At 36.5% G+C, this 18,496-nt stretch overlaps 1 protein-coding gene across 3 annotated transcripts in view; it reads left to right on the top strand.

Moving 5' to 3' along the window:
- Positions 1-18,496, top strand: part of LOC133516293 (uncharacterized) — a 288,273-nt gene that overhangs the window by 265,516 nt on the left and 4,261 nt on the right. For 2 of the 3 annotated variants that reach the window (XM_061849143.1, XM_061849144.1), the window contains exon 4: positions 213-1,228. In XM_061849143.1, the coding sequence (XP_061705127.1) occupies positions 213-483 (271 nt within the window). In that variant the 3' untranslated portion in view covers positions 484-1,228. Of the gene's footprint in view, positions 1-212; positions 1,229-10,719; positions 10,808-18,496 lie in introns of those variants that run through there. The other variant, XM_061849145.1, reaches the window with a different exon arrangement.

Raw genomic sequence — 18,496 nt, 5'->3', positions numbered from 1 at the left:
ATTCTTAATTATTATCACTTTTGTTACAGTTACCTATTCAAATTAATGTGCAAAATAAAGAAAATAGCAATTACTCTTGCAACATCTTAGTTCTAAAATGTATATTCAAAATTAAATAAAAATGGTATACTTCAAAAACCTTTATGTATAATTCCCTTTATGATCCTTAATTGAAAACAATTTATGAAATATGTATCTCTGTTTAATTTCAGCTTCAGCTTCCTATATGGGCCCTGGTCTCACTTGAAATCACTCTTCTCAAAGGAGCGAGCCCTCACGACCCTGCTGTATGGCTCTACGCTAATAGCAACCCTGTACTGTGCACTGCATCTACAAAGCACTCCACTTACTATTGTCTGTGCTGTGCTGCAAGTCATTGCTCTACTCTGGATGATGATGGGCTCCATCCCGGGAGGCTCCACAGGGGCCAGGTTCTTTGGAAACATGTTCAAGTCATCAGTGTCCAGTACACTGCCAATATAACAAATGATTGATGTGTTGTTATTGATTATGTGTATGACAGGGGTATTTACTACTAAATTTGATTAATGAATAATGAGACATGTCTACATGCATTATATTTGTAAGCTGTTCTAAGTGAACACAGACACTTAACAAGTGTATATTGAATTTGTTCAACAGACTGACCATTGGACAAATGATTCATTTTTAAACTGAATTAGTACTATTTACTGGTATATTAACATCAATTATATAATGTTAAGATATGTAAGGCTAAGTAAATGCCACCTAGTGATGAGAGGAGACCTGTTTTTGTAGTGGTTCTCATTTATGTTTCAAATTACTGGTTGTTAAATGGCTCTAGCACAATAAAAGGCGATAAGCTACATTCAGTGTTGGAGATGGGACTTTCTAGTAGAATAATATGTAATACAAATGAGCAATGACTCTTGCTCCTAAACTTCAATGGAATATGACTGCTTTGTGACTTTTTTATACAACTTATTTTCACAATTTTTGAAACTTTGTCTTTAAAAAATGCTCAAGCCGCTTATAGCTAGGGTTGTATAGGTACACTATTGTGATAGGATAAATATGTAACCAATGATTAACTTTTAGTTATTATACTTTTGTAATAAGATACTTTGATTTAATTATTTATTATTCTTGCCTATGAATGTATTTTATTTTGCAAAGTAAAGTCGGCATAAATTGTTCCTAGTAAAGGTTTCTTTGTATTTTTAATTTAATTGATTGTTACTGTACATATTACCTGTCAACATACCTACTAAGCATATACATACTGTAAGTAGTTGATCAGGGTACTTACCCATAATATTTAGGCATCCATTTGCACACATGCTAATCGATCGATTTGAGTACTAATGAAACATCCAGCACACCTAAACACAGTAATAATAATAACACTAATAATATACATCTAAAAGCAGCTGAAATCAATATTTAGCGTCTAGTTACACAGAATGCAAAAACATAAGATAGATCTTTGAGAAATAGAAGTGTAAATAATTTATGATCTATATGTATATGTTGAATAATTCAAGGCGCGATCAAATATATATCGAGACAAGAACCAACATATTACCAACCTAAATTCTCATTACTTCTTGTCTTTATTATTTACTCTACACGTTAAAGTACTACTTAGTCAAGTCATAAGTTCTGTCAAAAAGATTTTGACTGAAAAGCTATAGGTACAGATCCCTTATAATTAATATATATGGGTTGAAAGCTTATTTAATGCTGAATAGCCGGGTCCACACAGAGGGAGCATACGCGCGAGGCAATTTCCTTACGCACAAAACGGCCTGTGTAGACGTGCCTCGGCCGAGACGGCACGCGCGTTTTCCTCACACGAGCACGCTGCCTCGGCTGAGGCACGTCTACACTGGCCGTTTTGTGCGTGAGGAACTTGCCGCGCGCGTGTGCTCGCTCTGTGTGGACCTGCCTAATTACCTACAATATAACTTCACAATCTTTCTTAAAATATATAATTCATGTGTATTGGACTGCCAAAATTGTACTGTATGTGTTTTACCAAACCTCGTTGGATGGCAGTCAAAAATTAGCGTGTCACTGAAAAGTACCCTAAGTTAGAAGGATATTAGCTGAAATACAGACTTGTCAGAGAACTAAATGCTGGTGATAAAATAACGTTCTAATAAAGCAGGCTCATACAAATAAACAATTGTACCTATTTTATTAATGTGACACTGATTTTTACACCCTTTTGTAAAGTATAATTTTTCACAATCCAGCCGCGTATTCGCGTCTAACGCCACTTCCAAAGTATGCAAGTAGTGAATAAAGACGCGATCTATTTTTTAAACTACGTTTAACTTAGGGCTCCTGATATCCGTGATACACGCCGATCCGTAGCTACGGGTTCTTAAGCCCGGCGGTACTAAGATCACGAACACGGCAAGGTACGTACCTCGTACCTGCGTTCGCGACCGGATTCACGTGACACGCCGTGACACGCCATGATACGTAGCTCGTACCTGCGTTCGTGTGCGGAGCTTCGGGCTCGGTTCCGTTGGATAGGTACTTATCGCACGTCTCGTAGGTTCGACACGCCCGGGAGAAAAATAAATAAGGACTAGGTATTATTGAATTGAGTTACCACTTAGTATATTGAATACGGGACGTTCGTCGGACAAACATTTACGTGTGAATTAAACTTAAATTGTATTTTTTGCATCGATTTGAATATAATGGTTATATCTAAATAATTTATGGGGTTATCCTGTTTTTTTGTATAACCAGCTAATGATTAATAGTCAAAACTAGCGACCTGCTCGTTGCATAGCACTAATATAAATATAAGGTGTAAAACTCCCTAGTAAGTAACATTATAATTAGGTATGAACTTAAGCAACGCTGTGCTACTGGTTGTCATTATTAAATCAAGAGAAGACATTTTTTTCTGTTAAGTATTAATGAAATGAATGAAACATACTTGTAAAAGCTTGCTACTATCAAAGAATATAACGTAGCCTAAATATAAACATGGCAATCCTAATCCAAAGAAACAAAAGGGTAAATTTCTGCAAATCTTCGGTAGCTATGATAAAGGTAATACAGGTAAACAAATTCAACAAAAACACATGTACGGGGCCACGGAAAAAAAGTACGCAGCTGCAATTCTTATCAGTTTCGGACTTTCGGCACATTAAAGAGTACTGTTTATTTCTAGATTGAAGGTAATAATGACATATTATTGTTAGAGCGTTTTATTGTATGACTAACAAGCTAAGCCAACATACCGGGTTTTTTTTTTGTTGATAAGAAGTGCAGTTGCACGTGCAGACAAAGATAATAAGATTTGCGAGCGACTTATTAAAATGAAACGAACAATATACATAAGTAGCTGTGGGCTTTACCTTTTATTCGTGAAGTTGAAAGAAGTGACCGCGATGTTTTGTTTTACAAATTCGTGCTATTTTTTATTTAATCTGGAGGGGGCAGTTTAGAATTTTGAACTCACATTCATTGTCATTAGTTACTCCTGATATCACAGTTGGTCTCCTGACACACAGTGTTGTTGTATTATTTTAGCAACTCGTTTATTAAAGTAGCTATTTATTGTAATTAATGTTTGGTTCTTTTCATTTATTACTCATTAATATTTAAAAGGCCTTACTATTGGAAATAAATTTTAATTGAAAAATAATGAAACGGAATTAGAGCTATGAATAAAAAATTCATGATAAATATTTATTCGCAGCTCTTAGAGACCGCATCGTATCTTCACTCAACGTCGCGGGCGGACCGAGCCGGCGTGTTCTTAAGATACGTGAAGCCGTGATCACGCCTACACGGATCTACACGGATTCACGTACCCTAATTTCACGTAGCCGAATGTCACGTGCGGAACGGACCAGAAAACCGTTGCCGTGAATCACGAAACCGGGCGCACGGCTACGGGTTCACGAATCACGGACACGACCGCGAGCCCTAGTTTAACTACGTACTAATTATGTTTTGATCAGTATAAAACAAGCTTGCAAATTAGGGCAAACTTTGTTAATTAAAAGCTTTGTATTACATTTTATCTCTAAAAACCTTTGTGACAGAACTTATGATCTTAACTAAGTACATCACATAAAACACTTTTGGTTTCATTTCATAATGATATTGTCTTTTTTTTCCTGATTTTCAAAACAACTGCCTAAATTGAAATATCAAATATATATTTTTTGTAGAAACAAGTCGATTCGTGAGTAGCAACGCAGGGGGCCTACCGCGAAAACCGAAATTCGAAAATTGCGGGGATCTTTCTCTTTTACTCTCACTAAGACGTAATTAGAGTGACAGTGAAAAATGCCCGCAATTGACGAATTTCAATTTTCGCGGTTATAGCCCAGGTTCGGTCAAGTGGACACAAAAACAGCTTAAATTTGGTTTTACCCATTTACTAAAAATAACTAGATTTCAAATTTTGGTTTTAGCATAGGAACTCCATTTTCAACTCCTGATAATATTAGTTGTAAATTGTTAAGCAATACACTTTTCGTCAGTCGCGACATCTAGTGTCAAATAGTGGTACTGATAAATCCGCTACTTGACACTAGATGTCGACTACGTTAAGCGTTTTGGTAAGAAAACTGATGTATGGAGTAAGCACTCTGTTTTTAGGCAGTAGCGACGAAGCCTTAATTACAGGCTTTCGTCGCTACTACCTTTAATCTAAAATAAAATGCCTAAATGACAAATTGTCCCCTACTTAAAATTACCGAGTGTCATAATCACTTTTATTCATATCGTCCAAGTCCCAAAATCCAAATGTTATAAAGGTCCGAATTGCCTATGGGACGTCTTTTTGAAATAGGTATATCACGTTTGAATAAGTCTTGCGTGCAATTTTATTTAGAGCAACAAGCACAACCATTTTTGATGTATAATGTAGAAAGGCCCATACAGTACGTACTTGGAGCTCTACAAGTCTACACACCTCACCGTAAAATCATGCGATTTGCTTTACATTGCGGCATTTTTGATCGATCGATTGAATTCGTTACACCCACTTAGCCGGCTATGGTCTGGAGAGGCCTTTACCTGTTTATGCACTCACTCATAATAAATAAAAATAAATACTGTGGCCCTAGTGAAAAAGGGTACAAGTCTCTGGCAGTTTAGGTGTATAAGGGCATAAGTGTTACATGGAACTTACACCCCTTTACACCTGCGCTGCCAGAGACTTGTACCCTTTTTCACTAGGGCCACAGTATATTGTTTGCGACAAAGAGAATAGGCATAATAACCACTACGTTTGGTTTACGGGGACATCAGTGCCGCTTGAATTTAACGTAAAATTAAGAAAAAATATAATACAGTACCCCTAGTGTAAATAAATTCGATTTCCAAACGTGACGTACGCGTTTGCGTTTAGTCTCATTTTGTATTGGATTTCGAAAGAGCGCGCCAAGCGGGACGTTATGGAACCTCAAAATCCTATACAAAATGAGACTTAACGCAAACGCGTTCGTCACGTTATGATGTCGATCAAAGTTACACTAGGGGTACTGATTTCGTAAATCGGGACTTAGAGAAAAAATATCAATGCACAATTTCAGTAAGTACCTACTTTACTAATTTGTAAGATTTTATACCTTTGTATAGGAAGCTCGTGTCTTATCAGAAATGGTTGTTATATCAAAAAATTTAATTGGCCTGATTTGAGATAGCTGTTCTATTGCTATTCATATCTAATTTGTTAAATAAACGATTTATAGAAATATTACGACTTTTCTTTCGCAACTAGCCTAAATTAAATTTTAGCGAACGATATTATAGTTCGTGGCATCCACGATGACGCGCAGATTTGTCAAGTCTAACCTTTAATAACATGACAATGCGAGTCAAGGCATGCGTCTTCGTGAATGACACGATGTATATTACGATAACGGACGGTTTGATATAACCGGCCCTAAGATGCGTAAATAAATAAGTAAAATAATTTAGCCTATATACGTCCCACTGCTGGGCACAGGCCTCCCCTCCCCACGCTAACCCAAAGCGGGTTGAGGACTTCACGTACAACTTAGACTTACAGTTCATATTAAGTGTATTTTTTTCTGCAAGCTGAATACCTATCCCTTCTACTGCTTGGCAAAGCTGGCTAGTTTGCGCCGTAGTCGGGATGAAACCACTGCCTCTGACTGCCGATGCCGCTTTGTATGGGCTACCTTAAGAAAATCGTTAAGAAATTAACGTATCAAACCATAAAATTGTTTCAAATTATTTTATCCTTTCTGATTATGGTTTGACCGGTTTGACGGTTTATTATTTAATTAGTTTGTGTATTTTAGCAAAATATGCCATTTTAATGCAATTTGCTTATACAAATATTCTCATAATTTAAGTAAAATGTGAATTCGGTAATGAGTGCACCCATAATTTCATTGTAAGGTATTGCCGAACAGCGTCCGGAATCAGGGAAAGCTTGTGTTTTTTTTTTTTTTTATAGTTGATTATAAACTATTTAAATTAACTACCTTGCGTCACAAATAAATAAAAGTATTTGTAATTTAATGAGCAATTGCCGAACAACAATAACCTATAAAGATTATTGTGAAAGTGCGTTTAAAATGTTCATATTTTACGACTTTTTAGCTTTTTGGGCACGTTATTTAAAAATAATAATTTTAGGTATTTTACGTCACTTTTGGTAAGAAGTATATAATTCTACGGTTTTGTAATGGATTCAATTATAAGTTTTAATGTAAGATTTGTGGTTACGCCATATTAATTACGATCGAAACACTATTTTCAATATCTGTTCGCGTAATAGGTTCCACATATTTGCTAGGTTTTGTTCACCGAACGGCTGTTCGGTGAATCGTACCCATGAGCTCTCCTACCGAATTCGTGCCAATCTTGTCCTTGTTTTGATTCAATGTTCATTGAAATCTCATACTTATTGCACGATTATTTAGGGCGATATCAATTTGTATTATATTTCCATCACTTTTTAAAATGCCAGCGCTTCTAAACATTTTTACATTTTTATGATACTACTGCCGATGATGGTCCCAGAATGAGATAAAATAAAGTTTTTTTTATATACATATTTATTTGTTATAATAATAATAATAAATATTAATGGACATTATTACACAAATTGACTAAGTCCCACAGTAAGCTCAATAAGGCTTGTGTTGAGGGTACTTAGACAATGATATATATAATATATAAATATTTATAAATACTTAAATACATAGAAAACACCCATGACTCAGGAACAAATATCCATGCTCATCACACGAATAAATGCCCTTACCAGGATTTGAACCCGGGACCATCGGCGTCGTCGGCAGGGTCACTACCCACTAGGCCAGACCGGTCGTCGAACGTCGTTATGATTGTATACATGGGTTAACAGAAATCTTTTTGACGCAATTTTTTTCTATGGGGCAGGTCGGGTAGTCTAAATCGGCTAACCCTCCATATTTTCGCTTCATAAAAAGGCTGGAGTAGCCCGACAGATTTTTACCATGCATTCCTGAGCTCATAAGAAGCAAAAAATGTTTTATGAGTTTTTTTGAAATTTAACAAAAAGATATATATATTTTTTGGAACAAAAAAAATATGTCGAAAAAATATTTTTTAGGCTCTGCACACGACACGTTACTTAGTTTTACATCTTGGGGAAAAAACATTACAACGAATAAATCAAGTTTTTTTAATAACCTATAAAAATTGCGAGTATCCTTTGAACCTTGTCTGTCATTAGATATCTCTATACTAAATATAAAAGTGACTTACTTACTTTTACTTCCTGTGGCGCTACAATCCTTTTTTTACAGAAAATAAATATAATGAAATAAAAGTTGAACTTCATCAGTTTGTAGTATTCAACAGTGAGCTACCAAAAGTTTGAGCAACTTTTAATACCATATTTTCATACATTTATTTTCTAGTTCGGTAATGCGGCCTCCAGATTCGGTAATTTTTACAAATCACGTTTCTTAGTTCGGTAAATGGTAGGTACAAATCAAAGAAAGCGGTTTAAATGTTTTTCATATAGTGTAATCATTTCAGTAATGGATACGTATATTTCCACGAAGACAAATTTATCAACGTTTCAATTAAAGTATTGATTATACTCGTATAAATATACCAGAATAAAAAAAAAAAAAAAGAAACATACATCCAAGTCTTAAGTGTTCGGTGAACCGTACATTTACCTTATAGGCCACGAGAAAGGAACCGATTTCCATGACCAATCGCCCCCCGGACGAAAACTCGTATAGTGGTTAGTGTCCGTTGGTGGGTTGAGGAACGCCGGCCGCCTAAACACGTAAAAAAAAACAAAAATGTTGTCATCGCCTCCCATTTGATACTTTGTCAGATGATAGTTCAGATGCTATTATCAATTAAAAAATCGTCAGCCGGTTGTATCGCGGTGGTAATAGAACGTCAGCTGGTCACATGAACATGTAAAAAATAAGGGCTTTACCTTTTTATTATGGTAAAACATAATTACTCATGAATCTTTGCATGTAGCAATCCATCAGGCGTTTCAAATAAACGAATTACGCAATTTACACATTAGGCATACTTTGCGGACATAAAGTGGTAAGGCGCGTATTTTTTACATGTTTATTTGAATAGCTGACGGTCTTTCCACCGCGATACAACCGCTGACGGTTGTTTTTTATTTCAAACAATTTAAATTAAATTAAATATCATTTATTGACAGCACAGCGGATGTCATTCCGGATCTAGAGCAGAGCCCAACTGGGGAAAACCGCAGCCAAATAACACTAGACATTACTCATAGTGTTGTTCCTGCCGGTGAGTAAGGTTGCCAGAGCTCAACGAGGGTGCGGAGTGTTAGGGTCGGCAACGCGCATGTAACTCCCTGGAGTTGCAGGTGTAGATAGGCTACGGAGACTGCTTACCATCAGGCGAACCGTATGCTTGTTTGCCACCGGCGTAGTATAAAAAATCAGGAAACTAAGGCCCATACATACATACCTTATAAAGTAATATAGGTACATACAATAAAAAAAATATTAAAATATAAAAATCATTTTGACGACGCAGTTTTCGGTTGCGTCACCTGTTCCGGTGCGGGGCGGGGGTGAGGGGTGCTAAACTATCATCTGACATAATATCAATCGGGAGGCGATGACTGAAAAAAAAAGTTGTTTTTTAATGTTCATGTCATCAACTGACGGTCTTTCCACCGCGATACAATACAAACGGTTGACTATTTTTTAAATTCATGATAGCTCTACTCGTAAACTATCATCTGACAAAGTATCAGCCGGGAGGCGATAACTGACGATATTTGCTCCTGGACCGCGGTCTACTATTACAATCATCATAGCTCATAGTCATAGGTGATGTCGCTCACACAACAAAAATATCATGTATATAATGACAGGAAGATTCTTTTTTCGAACCGATAGCGGGTTGAACCGCAAGATGGAGCATGGAGCAAAAAGTTTTCCAAGTTTTTTATTTTATTTTTTTCTCTTTGTACACTCAATAAGGCTTGTGAACTTAGACAATGATATATATACTCATACTATATCACAAGTATCTCTGAATACTTAAAAAGAGACATCTAAGTACCCTGTTATTGTAAAAATCATGTATGCTAACGAATAAATAAAATTTTATTTATTTATTTAAGCTATAGAAATAATTATAAATACTTAAATACATAGAAAACACCCATGACTCAGGAACACATACATGCTCAACACACGAATAAATGCCCTTACCAGGATTTGAACTCGGGTCCATCGGCTTCATAGGCAGGTTCACTACCCGTACCAGGCCAGACAGGTCGACAATTTCATTCCATACTGTTTGCGATTAGTACTCTGTGTAGCTGTGTGTGAAAGTGAAATTATTCACCTCAACTCTGCTGCCGATGCCTATACCTCTCGCGTCGTCGAATTATGGTCCCTATTATGACAGTTTCTTCAAGTCTAGCTCTTTCGGTTAGCCTTATAAAAAAAAGATGTAATATGTTTTTATCGTTGTTTTTTAATGTAACCATGAGTTTGATGAAAAAAAATAATTCGAAACTGTATTACGAAAATAAGATCCGTCCGCGTCCATCCGTATTCGGTTTCAATTCAATCCAAAACTAAACAAAAACAGTGAGCATTTTACAGTACCTAACCAGTGAACATCCGCACACGCGGTCACGGTCAACGCGTGTCACGCGTTTGTTTTCCTCCCCACACCATCCAATGTATCTTTATTATCAAATTGCCCAACAGCCACGTAGCAATATTCATACTGACCAGAATAGGTATGTGATAAATAATGAAGTTTAGATAATAATTAACCACTTGGCCCGATATAGCTTGCCATTGTTCATAATACCCGGGCATTATATATAATGCCCACATTAATCACTTGGTCCATTACACATACATCTATTCGGGGGCAGTACATCACTGTCTACTTCAGCTGTCAAATTGCGGGGACAATACGGTATTCCTTTGTCTCTTAACAGTAATATTTGTCAAACAGCTTGGCTACGGTAACAGATGTCATCTCAATACGATTTTGACTTAAGAAATAAGTAACTAGCGTTATCTAGATCTTATCCCGACTTGAGTGAAGCGTCCAATATGACAAGAAACAACGATAATATAAATATCAAAGCGTTGAGCAGTCTGATTGTGGGACTTAGTAATTTGTATAAGAATCCTAGTACCTGATATCACGTAGAAACACTAAACTAACCACATGTTCGTAACGTTACAGACGAAGCGCTGACGTGCAACGTGTGCGACCGTTCCTTCCCCACGCGCCGCCAGCTCAGCGACCACCAGCAGAAGAAGAGGCATTTTGGGTACGTACCAAATACAGACTTCGCTGACGGGTGCACTACATTTTTTATCATTACTTTTCATATATTATAGTTTGATATATCGTTATTTTGAATAACGTATTAAATACACCGTAAACGTAATATGTGGCATACTACCGTAATACCTAATTAACGGCAAACATAATGTTATTATTGGTATAATGGTCATAAGGTATATTTACACTTCGTCTAATATACTTTGCCATAATTATTACATACTCTAAAGCATACTATTTGTTCTAACAAGTAACATCACATAATTATTTATGTGGCATAATGAGTGCATGACATAAATGGGTTAGGTTTGGTTGGAACTGCGACTCCGCACAAACGAATATCTATTGGGAGCGTGCACGACTGTCACGCAACCTAGTGTCCGCAATTCTAGGGGAAAACGTCAATTCACTACATCTTATAAAACTACTCCAAAACTAAAAACTACTGAACGGATTTTCATACGACTTTCATCGATCAATAGAGTGATTCTTGAGGAAGGCTTAAGTATATAACTTGTTAAGGTTTTGTGTAAATTGTTTGAAATATAACGATGTTGTCGGAAAAAAACACGCTGGCTAGGAGCTTTAATCGAAAACGCTGCCTAATCCGTTTGAGCTATAACAAGACAATGTATGGTGGGGTTGTTTCTCATTCATAGGTCTACAAAAAAGTCCGCGATGTGAAATGTCTATCTTTTAAGGATTACTTACTATATCCATTCTTAACTTCTAGAAAAAGATCACGTAATATGTCGCATTTGCAAAGCTATTTACATGGATACATTATTAACAATTATCAAAATAAATACGTTAGTCATATTAAGCATTTCATACAGATTACAATGGTCCCTTACACCATACAATTTAAATGAATATTTCAGGAGTAATCGTAAATCAAAGTTTCATTTCGAGCCATATAATTGTACGAAATGTTAAAGACGCTATCCGCAGTTAGTTCAAATTTTTACCACCTTATGCGCTGGGATCGCTTTACTTACCCCCACCACGCATTTCGCACGGTCCCAATAGGTCAAAATTCATTTCATTGTCTTGTTTTTTGTCCCCTAAAAAGGTGACGGACTGCAGTTTTTTTTATGAGATGAAATTTAGTTTTTCTATTTTTTCATGTAAAATATAATCTATAGCTATCTACTTCTTTATTTATTTGTAGGAAAACATAGATAAAAGCGTGACAGAGTATTCAGAAACAGGACAACGAAAAGAATTTAGACCCAACTACCTAGCAAAAGGAGGGTTAGGTTAGGTTAGAACTTCGACCCCCCGTAGAATAAAAAACCTCGCAAAACTGTGGTTTAGGTTAGGTTTGAACTGCGGCCCTCGCATAATCAAAAACCTTGAAAGTATAGGTTAAGTTGGGTTAGGTGGGATGATAATCTGTACTTAGTTATACAGCCTACTTGTTATAAAAAATATGTAAAACTTTACGTTAAGTATCATTAAATTAAATATGACAAAATATGTTATACAATATATGTATTTATACTTGATAAAATTATATAAAATATTACGTTATACAATAATATAATATAACAAAAGTCAATATAAAAGATGTTTATATAGTACTTAAAAATTATATTACACAAGGTATTATATCAATGACAGTTTAGATTAAATCACAATATAACAAAAGAAACGTATAAAAAAAATTACATTATAACATATAATATTATATCAAATGGCATTATAACAAATGTATGATAGTTTTTTTTTATAATTATATTAAGCATTACACACCCGTCACTATGCCCGTCACTTTCGCACTTACATACTTGTTAGAACGTGACAGGCATGGTGACAAATGACAAGAGCAGCTTAGCCCTACAGCGGTGGCAGCATGGTTCCATTTTTATCACTTGTCATTATGCCTGTCACTTTCGCGCTTACATAATTGTTAGAGCGGGACAGGCATGGTGACAAATAATAAAGAGCCGACCATCTTAGCCCTACAGGTATCTTATACCTTTAAACGAGCAATTCTTGTATATATATATATTTCGGGGATCTCAGAAACGGCTCTAACGATTTCGATGAAATTTTCTATATGGAAGTTTTCGGGGGCGAAAAATAAATCTAGCTAGGTCTTATCTCAGCGAAAACGCGCATTTCTGAGTTTTTATATGTTTTCCCAGATATTAGGTACTTAAACGCTATGAGGTGAAAGGCAAAGCGCATTACGAATCAATAAGTGTGTGGTAACAACATTATAAATACTTACATTATGTATAGGAGGGAAGAGGGCGGGTGTCGATTCATGTTTTTTATTTTATTTTTGGGAGTCTTGAATGTTCTTACGTATGATCACAAAAAAAACAGGGGGTCAGCCTTTTCTTACATAAGTAATCAAGTCAGAATCTGGGCAAAAATCGTCTTAGGTACATAATCAATTAATGGCGCCTGTGGTAGGGTAGTGGCACCAAAAACATGACTGGCCCCCAAAATAATTTGGCTTTAAAATCGATATAATTAAATCGTGAATTATTTTACGCACCTGAGGGTCCACACCAAAATCCAAAAAATAATAAGTTTAGCGCTTCAGAGTATAAGCTTATAATTGCGTATAAAATTGAATTATGCATCTGCTTACACGATTTTACACAGAATGGAACCTAGACTAATTCCTGTAACGTTTTCGTTATCAAAAATTGCATATTTTATCTTATTTTATTAAAATATTTGCACATCAAGTTATGGTTCCAATATTGTATGCTTAAGCCAATAGATGAATGGCGATAACTTTTGGCCAATGCTTGTTTTTTTTTTTTTATGTATGTTTTAAATTGATAGCTGGCTAGTGCTTGATTTTTTGACCAAAAGATGAACGAAGCTTTCTTTTATTTAACCCAGTTGGGATTCCATGATTTCATTCTATGATTCTCAGACAAACAATTATTTCGCCGATTATTGATTCGCAGACAACGATTCGCCGAATATCGTTTCGCAGAGTGATTTATTTGTAGATGTAACTTTTGGTCGACTAAAACGTTACGCTGAGTCTTGGTTCACATACAGTTCAGTTCGCTTCTGTGTTAATTAGCAGAACTATTTTATTGGACGATTTTCATTTGGCAGAGTAATCTTTTCGTTTAAGGAATGTTTAGTCGAATAACGATTCACATTTTATACATCGTTATTTCCTAAATAAAAACTATTTACAAAAAAAAAGAAATCCGACTTCAAAAAGAATGAAATAAAATATTATCCTTTTTTAAGTATATGCGTGAAGTATAGTTTAGGTTCGAATCAATTTTTAACTTAAATATGAACAATAGCATAGGTATTTTACAAACAGCAACACTCTTAACTGTCCACCGGTGGACCTTACGCCTTTTGTAATAAGGTCCACCGATGAACAGTTAACAGTGTGGGCCATGGTACCTATGCAATATAGGTTTTAACCCATTCATGGCCAAGACCCATCGAGCGTACACTACACGCCGGGCCACCATACAAACAGTGTGACTCAGTTTATGGGTCCCTGGCCTGGCGCGCACAGTATATAAATCGCCGCTTGTGAAGCCGGCCAGTTGAACAACATTATGCAACATTTTTACTAACCACCTTTTTTCTGTGCCTTAATAAAAAAATGATTGCAATTTGTAGGAATAAACATTTTTATTTTTTACATATTTAACTTGCTGTGCTTGTTGTTGGTTTGACCCTTAAGGGTCAAACATCGGAAGTTCAATTTGACCCATTTCCCTTGCCTTACCACTCACACAAAACAAAATATTTTTATAAAGCTTGTAAATATTTGTCACACACTATTATGATAATACAATATTAGTTAGTGGTTGTAGCCGCCGTGCAGGTCAGGATCTCGACGACTCAAAATAAAACTTCGATTGATAATAAAGTGAAGTATAATCTTCCAAAAGGTACTGGTTTAGAAGGGTTCTTGCCAAAACGGGTAAATGTAGAAAATGGGTGTTGATAGTTTGGAGCATGATGAAAGAGTCATTTGCAATATTTGATCAGTACAAAAGGTGGTTTTAATTTACGTGCCTTTAATTGGCCGCGTTAAAAAATATGTGGAACGCTCCTATTGGTGCTTTTGAAAAGCCTCCGAATACTAGCCGGGCCCGACGGCTGCGGTTAGCTACTGCATTGATTTTTATACAATAATAAGTTGCATTCTCAACAGTGGTGACTGTTTTAACTGCCTTGTTAATATTCAAACGAAAAAAAAATTAATGAATATTAACATCATTGTTAGTAGATAATTGCTTAAGATACAATGAAACAATCACCAAATATTATGACATAAAAGTACAGTGGGAGAAAATCCTTGTTGCCTTACACAAAAAAAATTACTACGGTTTGGTAAATGCTGCGTGCTATCATCCAAACATTAATCGGATGTAAAATGATACAATATCAAACAGCTCCAAAATGAAATAAGCTTTAAAATCAGCCAATAAAGTTTATTTTAGCCTGTTACGGAAACATTTGTAATTTTTACAAGTAGCGCCAGGCTACGGTGACCCATATCCTGAGCCATGTCAATAACTTCTAAAATATAAACATATTTTGTAAGTTTTTTTTTTTTTACTGAAAATAAAAATTTTTATGGGAAACATACAGCATATAATAAAACAAAATGGTAAAAACTAATCTAAATTAAAATATATCTAAATAAGGCCCCCGCGGCATTGTGCCAAAGATGCTGGCAGCATTCCCTCGCTGAATGGCAATACTTATGCGCTGCGAGAGAAAGCTGCCAGCTCTCTGGTCACCGGTAGAGTCTATGAGCCTTTTACTCATATCCTTAAATAGTATCTTGGCGCTTGGACCCCACGGCCCTAGTGTCTCGACTCCAAACGCCACAAAGTGGTATTGGGGGCCGAGACTTCGATATTTGGAAACCTTTTTGGTTTCAGCCGCCTCGGCAGCTTTCCCAGCCTTGGCCGAAGTTCTTGGTAGATGGGACGGTGCCAGTGTATCGACGCATGTGGCGTCCCAGACTAGCACTCGACCCATCTTCCATGGGACCAGGGTCATACCGTCCGGTCTCTTGCCATCGTCCCTCGAAACGCCGTTTGGTTCAAGGATTGCCGGCGCGTTGACGGTAGCAAGAGATCGGCGGATGATATCGTTTAGGGCAGCGTGCCTGGAGAGGCGACCGGCACTTAATTGACAACAAAGGCCGTGGTGATAAACATATTTTTGATATCTTTGAAATATGGATTTATCTGTTTGCTTGCAATGCGTATGTACCTAGAATTTCAGTGTATGTATTTACTTTATTGCACTCATATTAAACCAAAATTGAATATTCTAGGCACTATTTTCATTTTAAAAAACGCGTATATAATTTTTATCGTAATACCTATACCTTATAGAAATGGTTGTTAACTTAGTGTATACGTACGTTATTACGTCAAATTACGTTTCTTTTATGTTTAAATCAGAATTTATTCATGACTCACATGTGAGTAACTGGCCCTGGGGAACTGTTTGAGCTTGACCCATAAGCTGAGTCGCTGGCCCTGAATGGGTTAAATATCTGGGAGGCCGAGCCTTGCTCGGAAAACGTATAAAACTCAAATATGCGTGTTTTCCCAGAGATACGACCTAACTAGATCGATTTTTCGCCTCGAAAACCCCCATATAGCAAATTTCATCGAAATCGATAGAGCCAATACTCATTCAATATATTATTCAGGGTTGGCAATTGTATACGGAATATAATTTCTGCCAAATTTCTACCTCTAGTAGCAAGCAATTTTTTCTCAAATTTTTGTGTTGTTTAAAACACGTCGTTTGCGCAATGAATTTCGAGAAAAAGTAACAGTGATTGGCTTTTGAGTAACAAGTTTGAGAAAAGCACTATACAAATCTCGGCGAGAAACGGGGTTGCCGACCGCGTATCCCTATCCGTCCTCGCAACGCTCGGCCGTCTATATCTACTTGGCCTGAAACCTTTCGTTTCCCGTCTTCTATAGTAATGTACTATTTCTCAAACTTGTAATGAAATGTTAACATGACTTATTTCAAATTAGGTCCGGAAATAGTACATATCAGGTGCGATGAGTGATGATGATATGTAAAGGAATTTCATACAGCCTTACACACCTAGCCCTGTAAGGCCTTCTTTTGTTTTTTAACGTCAAATAATGGCACGTCTTGGCATTCAACTATAAAACACTTATAAGCAAAATTCTGCCAGTATGCATTTTTTTGTCCTTTTTTTTTCTTTTTTGTATTTGTTAAATATTACTTCAGGGGAATCCCTGCCCTCCTAATCCTTAAATCCAGGAATCCAGGGGAATCTCTGCTGCCCTTTGAATAAAGGGGAACAAAAATTTCATTATTTTTGCGCTACGACGCACGGTTTAGGAAATACATCCCCAAAAAGTTTTATTTTTTTCAGTCATGCAGAAATCTTTATAGGGCTGTATCTCCTAAACCGTGCGTCGTAGCGTAAAAATAATCAAATTTTTCGTTCCCCTTTCGGTAACAACAAAAAACACAAAAAAGAAAAAAAAGAAAAAAGAAAGAAAAAGAAAAGAAAAAAGCGTAATGGCGTGCGTGGTAGCGCCAAAATAATTACATTTTTGTTCCCCTTCAATACCCCACGCACTGAATAACCTATCACATTAGGACATGAAACAATCATCATCATCCTATTTTTTTTAATTATTTCATTGCAAGTTTGAGAAAAGCTCTATACAAATCTCGGCGGGGAACGGGGTTGCCGGCCGCGTCTCCCTAACCGACCTCGCTAAGCTCGGCCGTCTATATCTACTTGGCCTGCAACCCTTCGTTTCCCGTCCCCTATTGTAATGTACTATTCCCATACAAACTGTTCCTATGCTATGACGACGTGTTCAATACGAATTTCTGCATGTTTGCTCTGATCAAGGTGAAAATTGATATCTGAGGATCCTATCCTAGAGGACAATGAATATGAGGTCAAACGCACTTATAAACGCCCGCCATCTTGGATTTCTGCATTTTGGCTCTGATCGAGATGAAAATCGATATCTAAGGATCCGAGCGGCCCTTCATTATTTTGGCAGTGGGGTTTGGTATATGTACTTAGGTGTTGGGATTGTTGCAAATAAAAAGTTCAGACGCGGTAACAATAATAAATCTATATTAACACAATTCAATACTAAACTAAAACTAATTACAATAATAAGTAGGAAGCGATATATAATCGAGCTCGACCGTTAAAGATAGGTACCAAGAGTACACGAGGGAGCGATACGATATCAAGCTCGACCTGTGATATAGGTACGAGACAACTTGTCGAGTTGACGTCTGAATACGAACTATCTTTGACTCCCGCGATCCCGATGATTATAACCTTGCATCAGGTACGCAATAGGAATAGCGGTACAGAACCTATAACGGTTTCGAACATGGCGAATCCTAACGTTTCCCATGAATTACCCCGCTGGCTACAAATTAGTTTATGACTTAAAGTTAACAATATTCGGAAACTGACAAAGAAATAAAACAAAGGCAAGTGCCGACAAAGGGAAGGAAACAGATTACTTATATTACAATGCTTTTACAAGCTCATCCCTGTAACGGTCATAATAAACAGTTACGTATGCTATTAACTAAAATGCACATTGCGCATAACGGGAAAAGCTAAATTAATATATTATTTAATTAATATCATCTAAGCTTGGGCGAATGTAGGACG

This window comes from Cydia pomonella, chromosome 3 (genome assembly GCF_033807575.1).
Source record: "Cydia pomonella isolate Wapato2018A chromosome 3, ilCydPomo1, whole genome shotgun sequence".
NCBI lineage: Eukaryota > Metazoa > Arthropoda > Insecta > Lepidoptera > Tortricidae > Cydia > Cydia pomonella.
Note: the sequence above shows the minus strand (reverse complement) of the source record. Positions and strands in the feature narration are given on the sequence as shown.